At 52.3% G+C, this 16,768-nt stretch overlaps 1 protein-coding gene across 2 annotated transcripts in view; it reads left to right on the top strand.

The window, feature by feature from the left end:
- The first annotated feature begins 5,702 nt into the window (after positions 1-5,702).
- Positions 5,703-16,768, top strand: part of PCSK6 (proprotein convertase subtilisin/kexin type 6) — a 36,793-nt gene continuing 25,727 nt past the window's right edge. For both annotated transcript variants that reach the window (XR_011338241.1, XM_069866383.1), the window contains exons 1-3: positions 5,703-5,900; positions 11,998-12,102; positions 16,522-16,632. Coding sequence is in view for 1 of the 2 variants with exons in the window: in XM_069866383.1 (XP_069722484.1) it covers positions 5,736-5,900; positions 11,998-12,102; positions 16,522-16,632 (381 nt within the window). In the remaining variant the exon portion in view is untranslated. The remainder of the gene's footprint in view (positions 5,901-11,997; positions 12,103-16,521; positions 16,633-16,768) is intronic.

Genomic DNA, 16,768 nt, shown 5'->3' with positions numbered 1-16,768 from the left:
TGAAGGCAGTCTTGTACAGGTTGTGTTCCACCAGGACACCTCAAGTATCCCAAAACACACTGGATGGGAGCCAGGACAGCCCCAGTGCAGCCCCATAGGGATGCAGCAAGAGCTGGAGCATCTCCCCACCCCATCACCTCTCACTTGGGCACGTCCTTCCTTGCTCTAATTTCCAAAAATAACAGTAAACAAACAATGAGTGAAAAACTCTGGATTTGTTCCCTTCTTTTAATTCCAGACCAAGCACGCAGGCAATTTTTTTTTTAAACTTATTGATTTTTCACCCCCCTGTGAATGTCTGTGCTGGGCCTGGCAGCCCCTGGAGTGCCCATTCACCGCTGAGCTTCAATGCTGTCTAAACTTCCAGAACCATCTTTTGGATATTTTAACAGTTCTGGGTCCATAGTGGGCTCTTTCTTTTTGGTTTTTTTTTTTTTATTACTAGCATTTTTACCAGGATGACATTTAGACTAGTCTGAGAAATCTTCTTGCCCGCTACACCGATTCCTGACAATCAAGTTTTAATCTTTCTGGAGAGGAAGAATGTTTTGGATAGGAAAAAAAAAATTAAGAAATCCGTATTTCTCTGAAATTACAGAAAAGTGGAGGAGGAGGACCATGCAGGAAATCTCCAACTCAACCTCGAGCAGCGCAGCAACTGCGCAAGCCCTGACCATCACCAGACAGATGTTGGTCTAATTACAGCAAAAACCTCTGGTGCTTGGGATGTTCTGCTCTCCGTATTCTGAGTATCATCACAGGCAGGCAGCTTCTCTAATCTCCAATTTAAATCCCCCTGCCACTCATCCCGTACTGCCTTGGACCTTCCTCTGCTGCATCCCCTCCTTTCTCACCATCACATTTTGACGTCACCCCTTTGGTCTGAAAACAGTTTAATCCAGATTTAGGAAGAAAAGAAAAAGGCAGGGGCAATATTTTTCCATCAAGCATGAATCTCCTGGGGATTCACTCAGCAGTTTCCTGAGTGGTGGCAGTGGAGGTGGCGTTGCCAGTGCCTGTGTGCTGCTGGCAAGTCACCTGTGGGGATGCCACTTCACGGTGGCTCCAAATCTTATTTTCAGCTGGCAAAGCTTCACAGGCAGCTCACTCGTGTGCAGGATTTTACTATTAATACAACACAACCAAACCATCTGGTCACTGGTGAGTTTGGGGTTATTTTAAACACCTAAAAGGACAAGCACAGAAAAATTAATTGTTTGACAGGAATATCGATGCAAAAAATACTCATTTCTCCTCCAGATGTACAAGTCCCTGGATGGGAGTGGTGACAGCAGCTGAGAGCCCTGTGCTTTGCCATCACCGCTGTCCCTGCTGGGAGTGTGCCAGGGTGGCTGTGGGAGGATGCTGGAGGCACTGGGCTGCCCAACCAGTTGAAAGGCTGGTATTAAAGGGCTGTGTCAATGGGCACCCTGATGGTGAGATATTTTGTTAGGCAGTGCTGGAGCTGTGTAAGGGCCGGAGCTGGAGGTGACAGGGGGTTCTCCATGGGGGCTTTCACTGGAGAGCAGAGTCAAGCTGCAGAATAACTCCCTGGTGCAGACATGATCATGAACCACATCACTTTAATTATGCCACTGCAAATTACACTCATTTGGTTAAGACTGGCAGCTACAGAAAGAGCTATTTCCAGGTGTGCTGGTTTAACTACTGCCTACCCTCTATTAACATTGCATACAGCCGTGTGGCTGGGTTTGCTGGACTCCCTGGCTGGCACAGGTTTGCAGCCACCAGTAGTGCGATGGTCCCACTCATGCCTCTGCGCATCCCCGAGACATACACACGGGCTCTGCTTGGGTCAGATAAATGGGTTTTAGCCTGATTTTTGCTGTAATCTCTGCATTGATAGGACCTCATCACGCAAAGAATAAAACCAGCCAGAGCCCTGCAGGGTTTCACAGGGCAGCTCCCCACAGCCACGCTGGGTGTCCGGCTGGACAACGTCCCTGAGCCAAGTGGCTGCACCGTTCCAGCACCCCAGGGGCACCTCCAGACCGTGTGTGTTTTCAAAACGGCTTTTATTTGCTTAACTTCTTGCACTTCAGCCAGCAGAGGCACAGCTTCTGCTGCCCTGCTCCCTTTGGCTGCCCGTGGCCGCAGGCAGGGACGGAGTGACAGTCCCGCTACCCAGGGCAGCCAGCCCAGAGCCAGACCTGCCAGCCCTCCCCTGCAAAAAATAGCAGCTTTTGGGTGCTTTATTTGCACTTTCCTTTTCTGAACTTGCCTTAAAAAGATGTAGAGGGCTCGGTTTTCAAAGAACTGGCGTTTAATTGACGTTCTCCCCTGCCTTTGCTGTAGTCTTATTGCAGTATGAAGCAACAAGCGTGCATGGTACATGGTGGGATTTTAACTGTAATTCATGGATAGATATAAAACTGCCAGGTTTATTATAAATTTTATTTGGCAGGGTTTGAACATTACTGGTTCAGCAGCATTTCCTTCCACGCTGTCTTTGCAGTGGCTTCTGTTTAGTTGCTCAGTTCACAAAATTTATTGTATGGCCCGTGTCTCGCAATAATTCTCTGGGTTTTCAAATAATCCCAGGGCAGAGAGTTAAAATGCAGCCCCTGCCTTAGCGTGTATTCATCTCAAAGCATTTGGGGCCAAAGGCTGGCTTCCCTGACACTCGTGGTAAATCCCACGGGCTCAGCTGGGAAAATTGCCATGCAGGACATAAGAGGATATGCTTTGAATTTCACAGTTATGCCAGCAATATAGGGGACAGGAGCAGTGTGGGGACTAGTGGTCACCAAACCACGGGTTCCAGCACTGCAGTCAGCATTTGGGCAAGGCTCTTACCCACCTCGCCCACTATCGCAGGCTACGCTGGGCGCTGCTGGACCCAAAATGGGGCACAAGGATTTGCTAGTGACAATAAGTCTGCCTTGAGCTGATACATCGGGAGTCATGGTCAGTGGCTTCTGGACAGGTTTTGGATGCAGGATGCTGCTAGGTTTTGTTGCCTGCAGGATGCAGAGGTGCTCTGGGTGCAGATTTGGCACAGCTATCCTGGGATTAGTACATTGTTTTATCACCTCACACAGTGGCAACGGGGTTTTGCATCCTTCCCAACCCCAGCAACTCTTTTTTCATCTTCACGGCCTTTGCCATGAGGAACTTTTTCCCACTTTTTCCCACTTTATCCCCCAAACCCTCCCTTGCTGCCATCTGAGCCCGTTCCTCCTCTGTTCCCTATGGCAACACTTTTTCCCCTCTTTGGCAGCCCGTGCCAGTAGTGGGCAGCCCCCACAGACCTGCCTGGGCAGAGCAAGGTGGATCTTGCAAGACTGAAGGGATGGTATTTTTTCATCTGCTCTCACCTTTACTCTGGCTCTATGTTTCTCTTGACGTGCATTGAACACATACCACGCACAGCAGCTGCCAGCCCTGCTTATCCATCTCACACACCTTAACCTACAGGAAACTGGAGGAAAAGCCCAGAAGCCAGATAGGAAACGAGGACTGGGTTCACAGCGTGCTTGTACTAATGGGACCCGTCCTTCGTGGCCTAATGAGAAGAAATGACCATGCACAACCCCATCGCTCTGTGTCACTTTGTGTCTTTGTACACAAACACGTTGTTCTGTGCGTACACACAGAGCAGCCTTGCGAGGGTTCCTGGGATGAAGAGCACATGGCTCTGACATCCCTGCACACTATGACTGGAGCTGGCAGAGATTTCCACGAGCGACAGCTTATGACAAATGCAGAGTCACCAGACTCCCCTTCACCTCTGCCCGCAAATTGTCCCATCCCCGTGCCAGCACCATGCCCTCTGTGCACACAAACCCTCCAAATCCCTTGGTTGAACCTCGCTGCTGAGCCGGAGATCTTCCCTGTTAACTCAGGCTGTCACTAGCTCACCTGCCCTCTGGCAACAAGATGGGGGGTTCCCCCTCCAGCTCTGGTGATAGGATGCAGGATGCGCTCGGTGCCCCCCTCCACCCACCTCCTTGTGGCTGGCATCACTTTCTGGATGGAAACCCAGGTGGGTTTTGCACAGTTTTTTTGGGCATGGGAAGGGGTTTGCATTCAGATGGATGAGACTGGGGCAGCTGCAAGGAGAGTCTTGTAAACGCTTTGGTCAGCAGCAGTGACTTGTGCCCCAAATCCCTCTCAAATCTGTTCAGTGCTTGGAAAATAGACAACGCCAGCTTCAGGAATCGCAGCCGCCCCGAGGCCCTCCTGGTCAGAGCCTGTGGTTGCAGCCACAGTGCCTGGCACAGCTCATGGCTCATCGCTGGGGCCCTGTAAGGCCCTGAGGTGAGTCTGTGCAGGGGCATTTCTGAAGCTCTGATGTGATGGGAGTGAAACTGCTTCATTTGGGGCAGTTGTCTGCTTCGTGTGAGCCCCTGCCTGCGCTGGCAGGGCTGGCTGTGGAACAGAGCATCATTGACCTGCTCCTGAGCTCATCTTTTGTACGTGCTGCAGCCTTCTCCCTAACAAAGCCTATTTTCTAATACCACACAAGCTTTCAGCCGTCCCCTGAACTTTGGCTGTGGGAGGCAAAGACAACACTCCATCACCTCTGCCCATGTCTACGGAGTAGGGGGTGCAGGGCAGATGTTGGGGTGGGGGGGATAGCGCAGGGGAGATGCCCTGGGGATGTGGGGGCAGGGTGCAGGGGAGATGCCCTGGGGATATGGGTGGCAGTGCTAGAGGTATGCAGGGGGGAGGTGCAGTGGGAGATGCCTGTGGGGGGAGTGCAGAGGGATGGGGTGATGCCTCGGGGGATGCAGGGGGAATGGGGAGTCAGGAGGATGCAGGCCGGAGGCCCAAGCATTAATGGCAGAGTTGGCTGTCCAGGGGGGGTGCAGGGGGCTAGCTGGGAAGCAGAGATGCGAGATGCAGAGGAGGGGTGTATGTGGTGGGATGCAGAGGGAATCCTGGAGGGCAGTTCGGGATATGCAGAGGGATGCCGGGGGCTCTCTGGGGAACAGCACTGGAGCACGCAGGGAATATGCATGAGCGGACAAGATGCTGTTGGGGGACGTACAGGGGGATGCACGGGGGCTTAGGGGGAGCAGCACTGCTGCATGCCGCGGGGGGGAGGGATGCAGGGGAAGGCACATTATCCTTTCAGAAACATGCAAGGGTTGCTCGGGGGGCTGCACCGAGGCACGCAGGGGAGATGAAGAAATGAAAAGAGGGGTTCTGGGGGAGCAGTACAAGGACGTCCGGGGGAATGCAGCAAGGAAGCAGTCCGGGAAGCAGTTCGGGGCACGTAGGGGGCTGGAGGGGTTGCAGGAGGGATGCTTGGAGGCAGGCGGGTGGGTAATGGGGAGGGCTGAAGGGATGCTTGGCGGCAGGCAGCGGGGCTGGAGGAGTCGCGGGAGGGATGCTCGGGTGCAGACGAGGGTTGGAGGGGTCGGGGGAAGGATTCTCGGGTTCAGACAGGGGGCTGGAAGGGTCGGGGGAAGGATGCTCGGCTGCAGACAGGGGTTGGAGGGGTCGGGGGAGGGATGTTCGGGTGCAGACAGGGGGTTGGAGGGGTCGGGGGAGGGATGCTCGGGTGCAGACAGCCGGGATCAGAGGAAGGTGCTGGGCAGCCAGCCCGTCCCCCCGCTTTCCCGGCGCTGTCTCCCGAGCGAGCCCTCCCCACCGCCTCCGCCTGCCCCCCCCCCTCCCCCCAGTATCCCCCCGCCCCCGCGGGCTCCGGGGCCGCTTTAAAAGGCGCCGCTCCCCGCTCCGCCCAGCTCGGCCCCGCGGAGCGCACCATGCCCGCCGTCGCCCGGCTCTGCCTGCTGGCCCTGGCGCTGAGCGGGGCTGCGGCCGAGCCCTCCCGCACCCTCTACACCAACCACTGGGCCGTGCGGGTGCGGGGGGGGCCCGCCGAGGCCGCCCGCCTCGCCGCCGCCTACGGCTACATCAGCCTGGGGCAGGTAAAGGGCACGGGAGGGGGGCGCACCGGGAGCGGAGCTGTCGGGGGTCCCGGGAGCGGGGGCTGCACCGGGGGCACCGGGAGCGGAGAGGAGAGGTTCAGGGGGTCCTGGGGACTGCTGGGGGGCCCTAAGGAGTGGGTGCTGCACTGGGAGCTTGCAGGGGCAGCTGCTGGGGGTCCCGAGGAGCCGGGGCTGCACCGAGGGGTCTTGGGAGCGGGGAGCTGCCGGGGGGTCCTGGGGAGCTGCCGGGGGGTCCCGGGAGCAGAGAGGTGCAGGGGATCCCGGGGAGTTGCCGAGGGGTCCCGAGAAGCGGGGGCTGCAGGGGGGTTGCTCTTAGGAGCCGGCGGGGGGGTCCCGGGGGCTGCCGGGGAGTCCCGGAGGTGGCACTGGGCTCCCGAGGCCCGGGGGGTCGCTGCCGGGGGTCCCGGCTTTGCTCTGGAGCCGGTGGGCACTGGGGCAGAGCCGGGGGGGTCGCTGCCCTCGCCCCGCCTGCGGTTGCCCAAGTTCTTCCCATCCCGGCAAGTTACATTTGTGGATTGAACAAACTTTGGACTCTCTGGCTCGGGTTTATCAGAGATTTTTTTGGGAACACGAGGAACTCTTGCTTTCAGTCCCTTACAGCGCATGGATGGCTTAAAGGTGACTTTCATCGCCGCAATTTCTTCATTCTTTTGTCTCAGTTTCTCCATCCTCTCGGTAACCCCAGGTGTTTGCTGCTCTCCTCACTTTGCTGCCCTCTGAGCCGGCTGCTCAGCGCTTCTCTGGCCAGGTGGCACTTCAGGTTGTCTTCCTGCCCAAGGTGTCTCCTGGATTATAAATTATAGCCTTACTTCATATTGCAACCCTGCTTTTAAGTATAATTAAAGTCACAGGGTGCTGTGTAAACAAATTCTTGGAGGGGGGAGGCTGAATCAGGGACACTGTCTCCTGCACTGGTTTCTGTCATCCTCCATGGGGCATAACTGCTCGAATCCCACCCTCCATCCCCTACCTGATGTATTTGGCTTCCCCGTCCCCCCCCCCCCCCCCCCCCGCCCAGTAGCCTATTATTCAAATGCCTCTGTTACAGGGCTGGGTGAATGCAGTTGTGCAACTGAAAGGGCTTTTCGGTGTTTATCCTTGTTCAGCCAGAGAATATCTTGATTGAGCTTCCCCCTCTCCCGATTTGCATCAGCCTAACGCCAGCTCATGGTTTGGAGTTTTACTGCATCCTTGCCCACTGGAGCATCTGCTCCCCACGCTGGTATCCTGGCTTTCCCAAGCTTGCCCCCACGATGCTGGAGGCATTTGGCCCCTGGGCACAACCTAGCCCTGCCGGAGCATCCTTCCCTCCCTTCCCCTGAGCCCTTCCCGAGAGAAAGGGAAATATTTCTGTGGTTGCATCAGGGTGTTCCCTGCTCCCGCCTTTGCCCTGGATGCTGGGAACTCATGTACTGCTGGGTCTTCCCTGGCTACTCAATGCCTTCAGCTTTCCAGCTCCTCCATTCCACCTGAGTTTTTCTCACAGGAGCTTGTCCAGGGACAAACCTCAAGAAGCCACTATTGCTGCATGTATGTGCTTGTGGGTGACACTCGCTGTCTTGTGCTTGGGGTTCATGGTGCACCAAGCCCTGCGGGGTCCTGGGTGTCCCTGGCTTCCCTCACTGTGTCCTTTGCTCATGGAGCTGCTGAGGATAGCACCATCCCCAGTGCGATGTGCCCTCCAAGGGGAGCTGATCCTGGATGAAACCTGCTGGAAACCCCTGCCAAGCAGCTATCACCCTGTCCTGGAGAGGTGTTCTGGTGGAGGCAAGTGGTGGAGCCCAACATGGTGAGGGAGGAGATGGCAGCCCCAGAGTGACTCAGCTGGGTGCAAGGGAGGTTCAGCCCTGTGTTGGTGGCTAGTGTCCTCTTTTCCTCTGAGGTACAATCGTAGAGTCTCCTGATTAGATCCTTGTCTTGGGGAGCATTGCTGGGGTTTGCACACACAGGTGTCTGCCCCATGTTCAAGCTATCCCAAACTATTCCCATGCACCAGGACACCCTTAAGCCCTTCTGTGTTACATCACAGTGACATTTCCCTTGGGAAATCATTTGTGTCAACTGCTCTATAAGTGAAGTAAACAATTAAACAAAAGGAAATGCTTTTACACCCCCAAGTGCCAGGGCGAGCTGGGACAGGCCCTGGCCAAGGACGCTGGGAGGGCTGTGTGGTGCAGGTGCCCCAGGCAGTGCCTTCGCCACTGTCCTCAGATTTGTGACAAGCCTGTTCCTATCCCAGTGACAGGATTTTTGTGAATTTTTCCAATGCTGTAGGTTATGGGCAGGCTTGCTTATCCTCAGTGGTCTCACCTGCAGTGCAGGAGGCAGACAGGATTAATTTGGGGCTGGAATTTGGGCTTTCCTGGATTCCTTAATCTGGGGATGCTGGAGCAATGGTGTCCTTGCAGCTCTGGGCTTTGTCCTTACTGGGCTGAATCCATCCATGGCCATCTGAGAACAATGTTCCTGAAGGCAGGAGTTCAGTGGTTGGAGCCCTTTCCTGGATGGGGTGGGTGGTGTCTCCAGGAAGGGAGTTGGCATGACTGTCCAGAACCATCATACTGAAGGACATCAGCACTGATGCAACTGCATTTTGCAGGAATGAGATGGCTTGTGTGAGATGCTGGAAGATTTTGCTGTGACCATGAGGGAACAAATGGGCTTGGAAATGCCCTGATGGGCTCTAGTGCTGCCCTTAGCAGTGTCCTGCTCCCAAAATTCTCTGCTTTGCCATGTCCCTTTACCTACAAGCACTCTTGTTGTGGAAGTTGTAGCTGCCCCCTCCCTGGAATCGTTCAAGGCCAGGTTGGATGGAGCCTTGAGGAGCCTGATCCAGCAGGAGGTGTCCCTGCCCATGGCAGGGGGGAGGGGTTGGACTTGGATGATCTTAAAGGTTGCTTTCTTGAACCTGCTTAAAATACTAATGACTGCTAATGAGGCAGGGTGGGCGTTGGGCTCATCTCCTCCTGGCAATGCACTGAGAGAGCCAGGTCCTGCTGCAGGAGCATCTCCCTCCCCTGGTGCCACTTGTGGGGAGGGCTCGCAGGTGGCACTGGGATTTGGGGGAGAAGGTGTATGGAAACACAGACCAGGAGGTCGCTAAACCCTTTGCAATCATACCTTTTTTTTTTAACACTGTTAAGGTCCATGTTTGTTAAGTAATTTCTGTTGGCAAGAACCTCTGGAGGCTGCTGGTCCAACCCCCCAGTTAACTTTGAGGCTGAAGCAGGCTGTGCAGAGCCTCAGTTGAGTGAGATTTGAAGCTCTCCAAGGGTGGAGATCCCACCACCTCCCAAGTCTGTGTCACCACCCTACACAAAGAATTACTGTCTATATGTCCAAATAGGATTTCTTCCCTTACAACTTGTTACCTCTCCTCCTTTTGCTGTGCATCTCCATCTCTCTCTAACCGCCTGGGTCCAATCAGGGCCATGAGTGTAGCTCTGTCAGCTTGAATCTCTTCCCAGTTTGGCTAGATGACATTGGCAGGTGTGTGGGTTTTTTGGAAGCAGAGCCACTGACAAGCCTCAGCATAGTAACAATGGCTTTGCAGGGTGCAGAAGGTGCTAATGTTCTTTCTGGCTTGCTACACCTGCAACCTAGCTGAGCTGGGCAGCACCAGCCAGGGCTTCCTCTGCCCCAGTTAACAGTGGGGAGTGAACCACCTAATTTTTACTGAGATACAAATTCAAGTTGCCTCAAGAAAATCTCAGATTTCCTCTGGAACTTCAGCCCAAAATTATGAGTTGATTGGGAAAATTAAAATTGACCCTTGTGGAAATGAGAATCTCCCATGTACATACTTGGCAGAAGTGAGATGTCCAAAGAAATCAAGGTTGATAGTTGTAAACACACTTGAGGAGTGAATGAGCATGTCTGGAGCTGTTTGGCATGGTCTGCTGTGCTCTGGGTGGGTGCATGGGCTTTGTAATCACTGTTGGTGGCAACCTGGACTATCTCCTCTGTGGTGGAGCTGGGACCTTCCAGCACAGGTGACTGTCTTCTGGCTGGTTGAGAGCTCATGGTATGATTGCTTGTCTTGGTGGCCAAGAGGGATCAGCCCATGGTGATGTCCTTCTGGAACTTCTTCATGCCTCTTGGGTGCTTTGCTGGGTTTTCTAGCCTCCGCATATCTGTTGCTTTGCTGATGTTGTACACAGGAGAAAACCCAACTCTCTTGGGTTTCTCTAGTGCTGCCATCCCTGGGGTTGCAGTGCTGAGTCCTCACTGAGCTAACTGACCTCGAGGAGGAGAACAAATACTCTTCCATTTAAGAAAAAAATAAATAGCATTTTTAAATATTTCTTGTTAAAATAGCTTAGGTGGAAGGTGGCCTCTGGAAGTCACCAGGTCCAACCTCTGCTCAGAGCAGGGCCAGCTTTTAAGTTAGCCTCAACTAGAGAGGGTTTTCCTATTTTTCCCTCAACAAATCTGAGGAGAATGAAGAACTTGGGGCACAGGGTGCTTCTCCTGGTCTCACCAGGCATCCTCAGAGCCTGGGAAGGGTTATCTCCCTCCCTGTCCTCTTGTTGGCTTACATGGTATGGTAATTTTGTATAGATTTCCACAAAGCCCTGTGCCTGCTCCGGTAGGGAACAGAAGCTCTTCTTCAGCTGATGCTTGTTTATATAGAGTAATCCTGTTACGATGAGCTCTGGAGGGACCGGAGATGAGAATAAACTCAATATTATAACCCTGCAAGCTGCAGGCTGAGCTGGCAGATGTGGAGCTGAACCACCCGGGTTGTGGGATCAGGATTTCCAGGCAGAATGAGCAAGAGGCAGGGTGGCCTCATGCGAGGCTTCCCTAAAATGTGGGGCAGTTGGAGCATCTTCCTTCCTTTTCCTAAGTAAGGGTATATTTGAGGAATGAATTTGAAAAGTCAAATGCAGATTGCAGTGAGCAACCACTTTGCATGTAGATGTTAAAGAAGCTGCTCCAAGCCCTGTCCAATCCAATCTGGCCTTGGAACACCTCCAGGGATGGGGCAGCCACCACTGCTCTGGGCAACCTGGGCCAGGGCCTCACCATCCTTACAGTAATAAATTTCTTCCTAATGTCTAATCTGAGACCAAATTTGTACCAAAAACCAGTCTGTGAGGGGACAGTTACATGCCCTTGAGCACAGCTTTTAGGCCATCCCTGTGACTGCAGATCTCCACAAGATGCTCATCCCAGGGTGCTCATTGCATAGCACTGGGACTTTATCCCTGCTTTTGTGATGGAAAAAGGGCAGTTGAGCCATCTCCATGTGCTGGGAGGAGGGAGTTGGAAGCCACCAGGGGCTTGTCGGGGTGGCATGGCCAGCACTCCACTTTCCTGCAGACAAGGGGCATTTCAGCTCTGTGCAACAAAAAAAAAAAGGAAGCAAAAACCTGTAAAAGAGGAGCATGGGGATTCCCTGAGCTGAAAGTCGTCAGTAAGGCTGTCTTTCCCAGCTTACTTTCACTTCTGAGCTGCACTTGCTGTTGAGTGGAACTCTAGACTGGGCCATGGGTTATATGTACCTTGGGACATGTGGTTGATTTTCTTGGACATAATTGGTTTTGTAATTCCTGCTGTCCTCCCTGACTCCACTCTAAACACATTTCTATGCTGCACTTTCCAGGATCATCCCAGAGCTAACAGGGATTGCATTCACCTCCCTTTATGGGGCTCTTCTTACTGCCAGGCAAAGCATCGGGTGGGGATGCAGAGGGATGAAGCACAGTTCCCCTGGCTCCGCCGCAGCTGCTGAGCTCATTTTTAGCTCATTATTTCAGCTTGGGAGCTGATGGAAAGCAGTTTGCAAAGATGCATTTAATGGGTGAAAATTCATAAAAGTGTTTTCCAGACTCTGTTGTGCTGGCACAGCGTCTGGCCACCAGCGCTGTTTGCTGCAGCAGCGGCACCGGGGTTAATGCCAGCATCCTGCATCCGCTCCCTGAACCCCAGCTTTGTCTGGGGGTTCCAGGTTTGTGGTGTGAGGCACAGCTGCACCAATGCATGAAGGGATGCACCAAAATGATGGGAAATCATGGGAAAACCTCATTTAAAAAAAAAACAACCAAAAACAAACAACAAACTCTTTTTGCAGATTGGGAGCTTGGAAAACTACTACCACTTTCACCACAGCAAGACGTTTAAGCGCTCAACGCTGAGCAGCCGGGGACCACACAACTTCCTGCGCATGGACCCCAAGGTACAGCCCAGCCTGGGGTCCCCTGGCTTCTGTGGGTGGTGGTCCCTGCTTGCCCCAAAGGAGCCCGATGTCTTGGTCTGAGTCAAGCATGAGCCCAAGCATCTCATGATGACATTTTATCCTTGAAACACAGCCCTGTGCATGCACAGAGTGACTCATTGGACAAGGGTACGTCGATTGGTGATGAAAAATACTTAGAAGTGACTAAACACTAACATCTGTCTGAAAGCTGGGAGAAATAAAAGGGGGGAAAAAAAAAAAAGACTTCCAGGATAGGAAGACTGTTGCATGCTTTGGGTGTTGATCCAGTTGCCACAACACTTGCTGCCTCAATGGTTGCTATGTGTGAAATCCTTGGCAGTAGCTCTATGTGGCTTTTTCTTAGAGCAGGCATCCAAAGGGATTTTCAACACAGCTGAATTGACAAAAGTAACAGGGGATGGAGGGGAAAAGGCAAGGAGGGACAGATGGGACCTGGATGAGCTGGGCTCAGGGTGGTGGGGAAGGGCTGCAGCTCTGCCTCAACTTTCTGCCTTCCTCAGCTCCACCCAGTGCCTGAGCCCTGTGAGATGATGTTTCTGCAGAGTAAAGGAAGGGTTAATGTGTGGAGAGGGTCTGATTTTGGGGGAGAGAGGAAATAAGTGCAGGAAAAAAGCATTGCAATGAAGGTGCCTGCTACAATGAGCTGCTAGTGTTTGCACTGATGCCCAGCCACCCTTGGGATGCTCCTGGCCACCCTTGGGATACTCTTTCCTGAGATGTTTCCAACCCCTTCAGGACAACGCATCCCATCCACATCTCTCCAGACCCACACAGCAACCCAGCTTTCCCCAGCCAGCCAGCTTTCTGGAGGGATTTGCTGTTGAATACTTGGATGGGGTCTGTAGCACATTTCTAAGGAAGCTCACATGTGGCTGCTGCTGAGCAGCAGTGTTGCTGGTGGGGGAAATGTGAATGAGGGGAGCGTTGGTGCTCTGGAAGTGTGCTGGGCTGTAATTAAATCTGTGTGCCCACAGGGAGGTTCACAGACATCCCGGCAAATGATGAATTTGGCTCTGCGATTGAAATACCTCCATTTTAAATGAGTCTAGTTACAATGCAAACCAAATCAATTAGCTTTTAGTCTTATTAACATTTACCTTACCTTGCTCTATGGACTGCAAACTAGAACAATCAGCTCCTGTTCTCTTAATCCTTTGTTACTAGTTGGAGTTCAAGACCTCTTGGCATGTCTTGTCTCTCCTCTCCCATGCACATTTGCAAATCATTTTGGAGAAGTCTTGACATTTGGACACTGGCTTAGCATGCATGGTGCAGGAAAACATCACCACAAAGCACAGGGAGACCCAAGCTTGAATAGTGAAAATGGAAACAAATCTTGCAGAAATCCCAAAGAACCAGCAGTTTCAATCATTTGCAGATGTTGGGTGGTTCGTACCTTCTAGGAGCTATTGTTTCCAGTGCTGCTATTTATTCAGTCTGCTATGCCATGGTGGTCAGTGACACAAGGGCCAGGTCCCAGCAAGAGGACCATGTTCAAGCCCTCCATCCTGAGCACACATGCAGCTGGGGAGAGGGAGACCCAGAGAACCTGGGTTCTGGCCTCCGTGGGACCATGCTGCTGCTGATTTCTCCTCTTACCCCAAGAAAGCCCTGTGGTCAGTGGCTGCTCTGTTGGGGGTTGCTATGAACCAAGTGACGTAGCAGGTGGTGGAAGAGGAGAGATGTAGAAAATCCACCAGTTTGGGGGCAGGTTGTGATGGTGAGAGTAAGAAGTGTGGAGTGGGATGCCAAGTGGGGTCATGTCACACTGTGCTGTGCTGCCCCTCGCATGGGCTTGACTCGCAGCTCTCATTGGAGCTCACTGGGATGCTTCTGTTGGTCCTCAAAATGCTTATGCCTTCAGCCTCAATCCCACCTGAATTATTTCTGCTGTGCTTTATGGCAAACATATTCTGGAGCCATCTGGTTTGTCCTGGATCTTTGCTTTAATTGGTGCTTTTTGCACATCCACTGCAACCATTCAAGCTATTGTTTTTCTGGATTTGAAAAGGGAGTTGCATACTGGCCTGTGCCGGATGTTGTTTGGTGGAGCTAACCTGGGTGGCTGGATCTGGGCATTGTCCACAGAAAATCTCAAAGTAAGAGGAAAAATGAAAAGCTGCCCCTCTGTTTCCAACAAGGGCAAAGGGTAATACCTGTGCCTGCTCACAGTGTCTTTTGGTGCCCCTCAGGGTTGCCTTGTTATTGCAAGTCAGGGTTTGCAGGGACTGAGCTGGGACCCCCCCCAGGCTTAGGACTGTGTTGTAACAGTTTTGGCAATTTCCAGTAGCAAAAAGCCTTTTACATTTCCGAGAAGCTTTGCCCCCACCCTGATGAGCGATGGAAGTTGGTCAGAGTTTCACAAGCTGCTGGAGCAATTTCACGGATGCCCCAGGCTGCTTCCCGCTCCCCTGTTGTTTTCCCACCCTAGCTGCATCCATTTAGCAAACCTCTCTTGGAATCAATGCTGTTAAACTGCTTGTTCTTCTGTGTCCACGCAAGACTTCTCCATTGACTCCCCACTGGCAGTGCTGGGGCTGATCAGGAATGTGTTTAAGATGCAGGCGTCCCTGCGAGGCACCGCAGCTCCTGGCAAAACCCTGTGAAATCCCACATCTTTCCATGGTTCCTGCATCCAGCAAAGCCCCAGGGAAAGGCGATAGATGTGGTTGGAGCAGCAAGAGCCACGGTAATGCTGCCTAGGAGTGCTGTTTTAAGGAGAAAAGCCTGGTAATTGGGCCATATCCACTAGTTAATGTCTTCTTTTTTTTTTTTTTTTTTGACTAGACCATGAAGTTTTATTTTTACTTCCAACATTTAAATCCATTGTTATATAAGCAAAGCAGCATTCTGTCATCAGCCAAGACAGTGTAGCAACTCATTTTTCTATGAAATATATTTTTTACTTTTCATTGGTTTTGTGTTGTGTTGTTTTTTTTTTTTTAAATATTTAGATGTTTACAAATAGAGCCCTAGGCTGGAAACTGTTGGATATCTGATGTTCACAGCTCCCCATTCACCTCCATCACTGGGTGCCCGAGTCAGAAAGCCAGAAACTGTGGAAGAACAACTCAATTCAGCTGTTGGTTATCACATAAATGAGCCCAACAAAAACTTGAATTTTTTACTTTTATTCTTTTTCTAACGAAACCTTAGTCACAAAAATAAAAACATCCCCAAGAGGAGCTCTGCTGTTCCCAAAAGGTCCCAGGCCCTTGAGAAGAAAGCATCTGGTGAGGAGATATGTGCTATGGAGCTCTCCCAGCTCGTGCCTCCCTTCTCCCCCGGCAAAAGCACACATAAAGATTTGGTCTATAAATTATTTTTACAACTTGTTTTTAATAAACCTGGGTTTCATCTCCATGCTGAAGGCAGGAGAGCCCTTTTTATGGGCAATAAAGAATCTAGGGGAGAAGGCTCACTGGGGATGGGATGTGGCTGCTCCCAGACTGGCACCCTAGGCAGCTTCTGCTGCAGCAACAAAAGCAGACACTAGCATTTCCCAATCCTGACCTTTTCCGTCTCATTTCCCATTTGATCTCTTTGCATGTCATGCCCTGCTGAAAAGCAAACAAATGTCAGAGCGGTCAGCCCCAAGGCCATTCTGCCTGCAGCTGGTGCCAAAAATGCCTTTCTGGAGCTGGCTGCATCCCCTGAGACCTGCCAAGGCCATGTGTGATCATCCCGTAATTCTGAGAAACACGTGTTGTGCTTGGGTAAATCCCCCAGTTTTATTGCTTTATCAGGAGGAGAGGAGCGTGAAGGATGAGCAGCCTGTAGCCAGGTGCTGAAGGCTTAGGACTGAGCTGCTCCCTCCCAGCCAGGAGGAAGAATCAGCCTCAAAATTAAGCCAAGCACCTAAGTCTTCTCCAACACTTTGACTAAACACTGAAATATGTGGTTTGTCTCCAGCAGGACTTCAGCGTGTGCTTCAGTGCTTTGTTAAGCCAAGGGGATTTAGGCACGCACTTGGAGGTGATGTTATTTATGCTCAAGGGTTTTGCTGCGCTGGGGGAGATATCTTGCCTCTGGCTTAGAGACCGCAAAGAGCTGAGCTTGCCTTGTCTGTCTGTCCATTCGTTCATCCTCTCTCCCTAAAACAAAGCTGCTGTTTCTGCAGCAGCCCTGCCAGAGGAGCTGGATGTTTTGCTGGAATATGGGGTGATGCTGGAATGGTCCAGGCTGTGGTTTGCACCGCTTCCGCGTTCTGTTTCAGCAGGCGATGCTGGGCTCTGTGCCCATGAACAACACCAGACTCTCTGCCCACAGGTGATGTCAGGCTCTGTTCCTGTGGGTGATGCCAGGATTTTTGCCCATGGAGGAGGCTGGACTCGCTCTGTTCCTGTGGGTGGTGCTGACCCATGGCTCTGCTTGCAGGTGGACTGGCTGCAGCAGCAGGAGGTGAAACGGCGGGTGAAGAGGCAGGTCCGAGGAGAGCTGCACACGCTGCCCTTCAACGACCCGGTGTGGCCTAACATGTGGTACCTGGTGGGTATCTCCCTTCCACCGCCCTGTGAGGAACCTGCTGCTTTACAGAGGTTGATTTATTTTTAATCAAATGCTTCATCAGTCTTCGTTCAGCCCAGCCAGTGCTGAAACACCTTAATATCAGTAAAGGTGCTTG

The sequence above is a fragment of the Phaenicophaeus curvirostris genome, chromosome 12 (assembly GCF_032191515.1).
Source record: "Phaenicophaeus curvirostris isolate KB17595 chromosome 12, BPBGC_Pcur_1.0, whole genome shotgun sequence".
Classification (NCBI taxonomy): domain Eukaryota; kingdom Metazoa; phylum Chordata; class Aves; order Cuculiformes; family Cuculidae; genus Phaenicophaeus; species Phaenicophaeus curvirostris.
The sequence above is the reverse complement of the archived record's forward strand: the minus strand, read 5'-3'. Positions and strand labels throughout refer to the sequence as shown.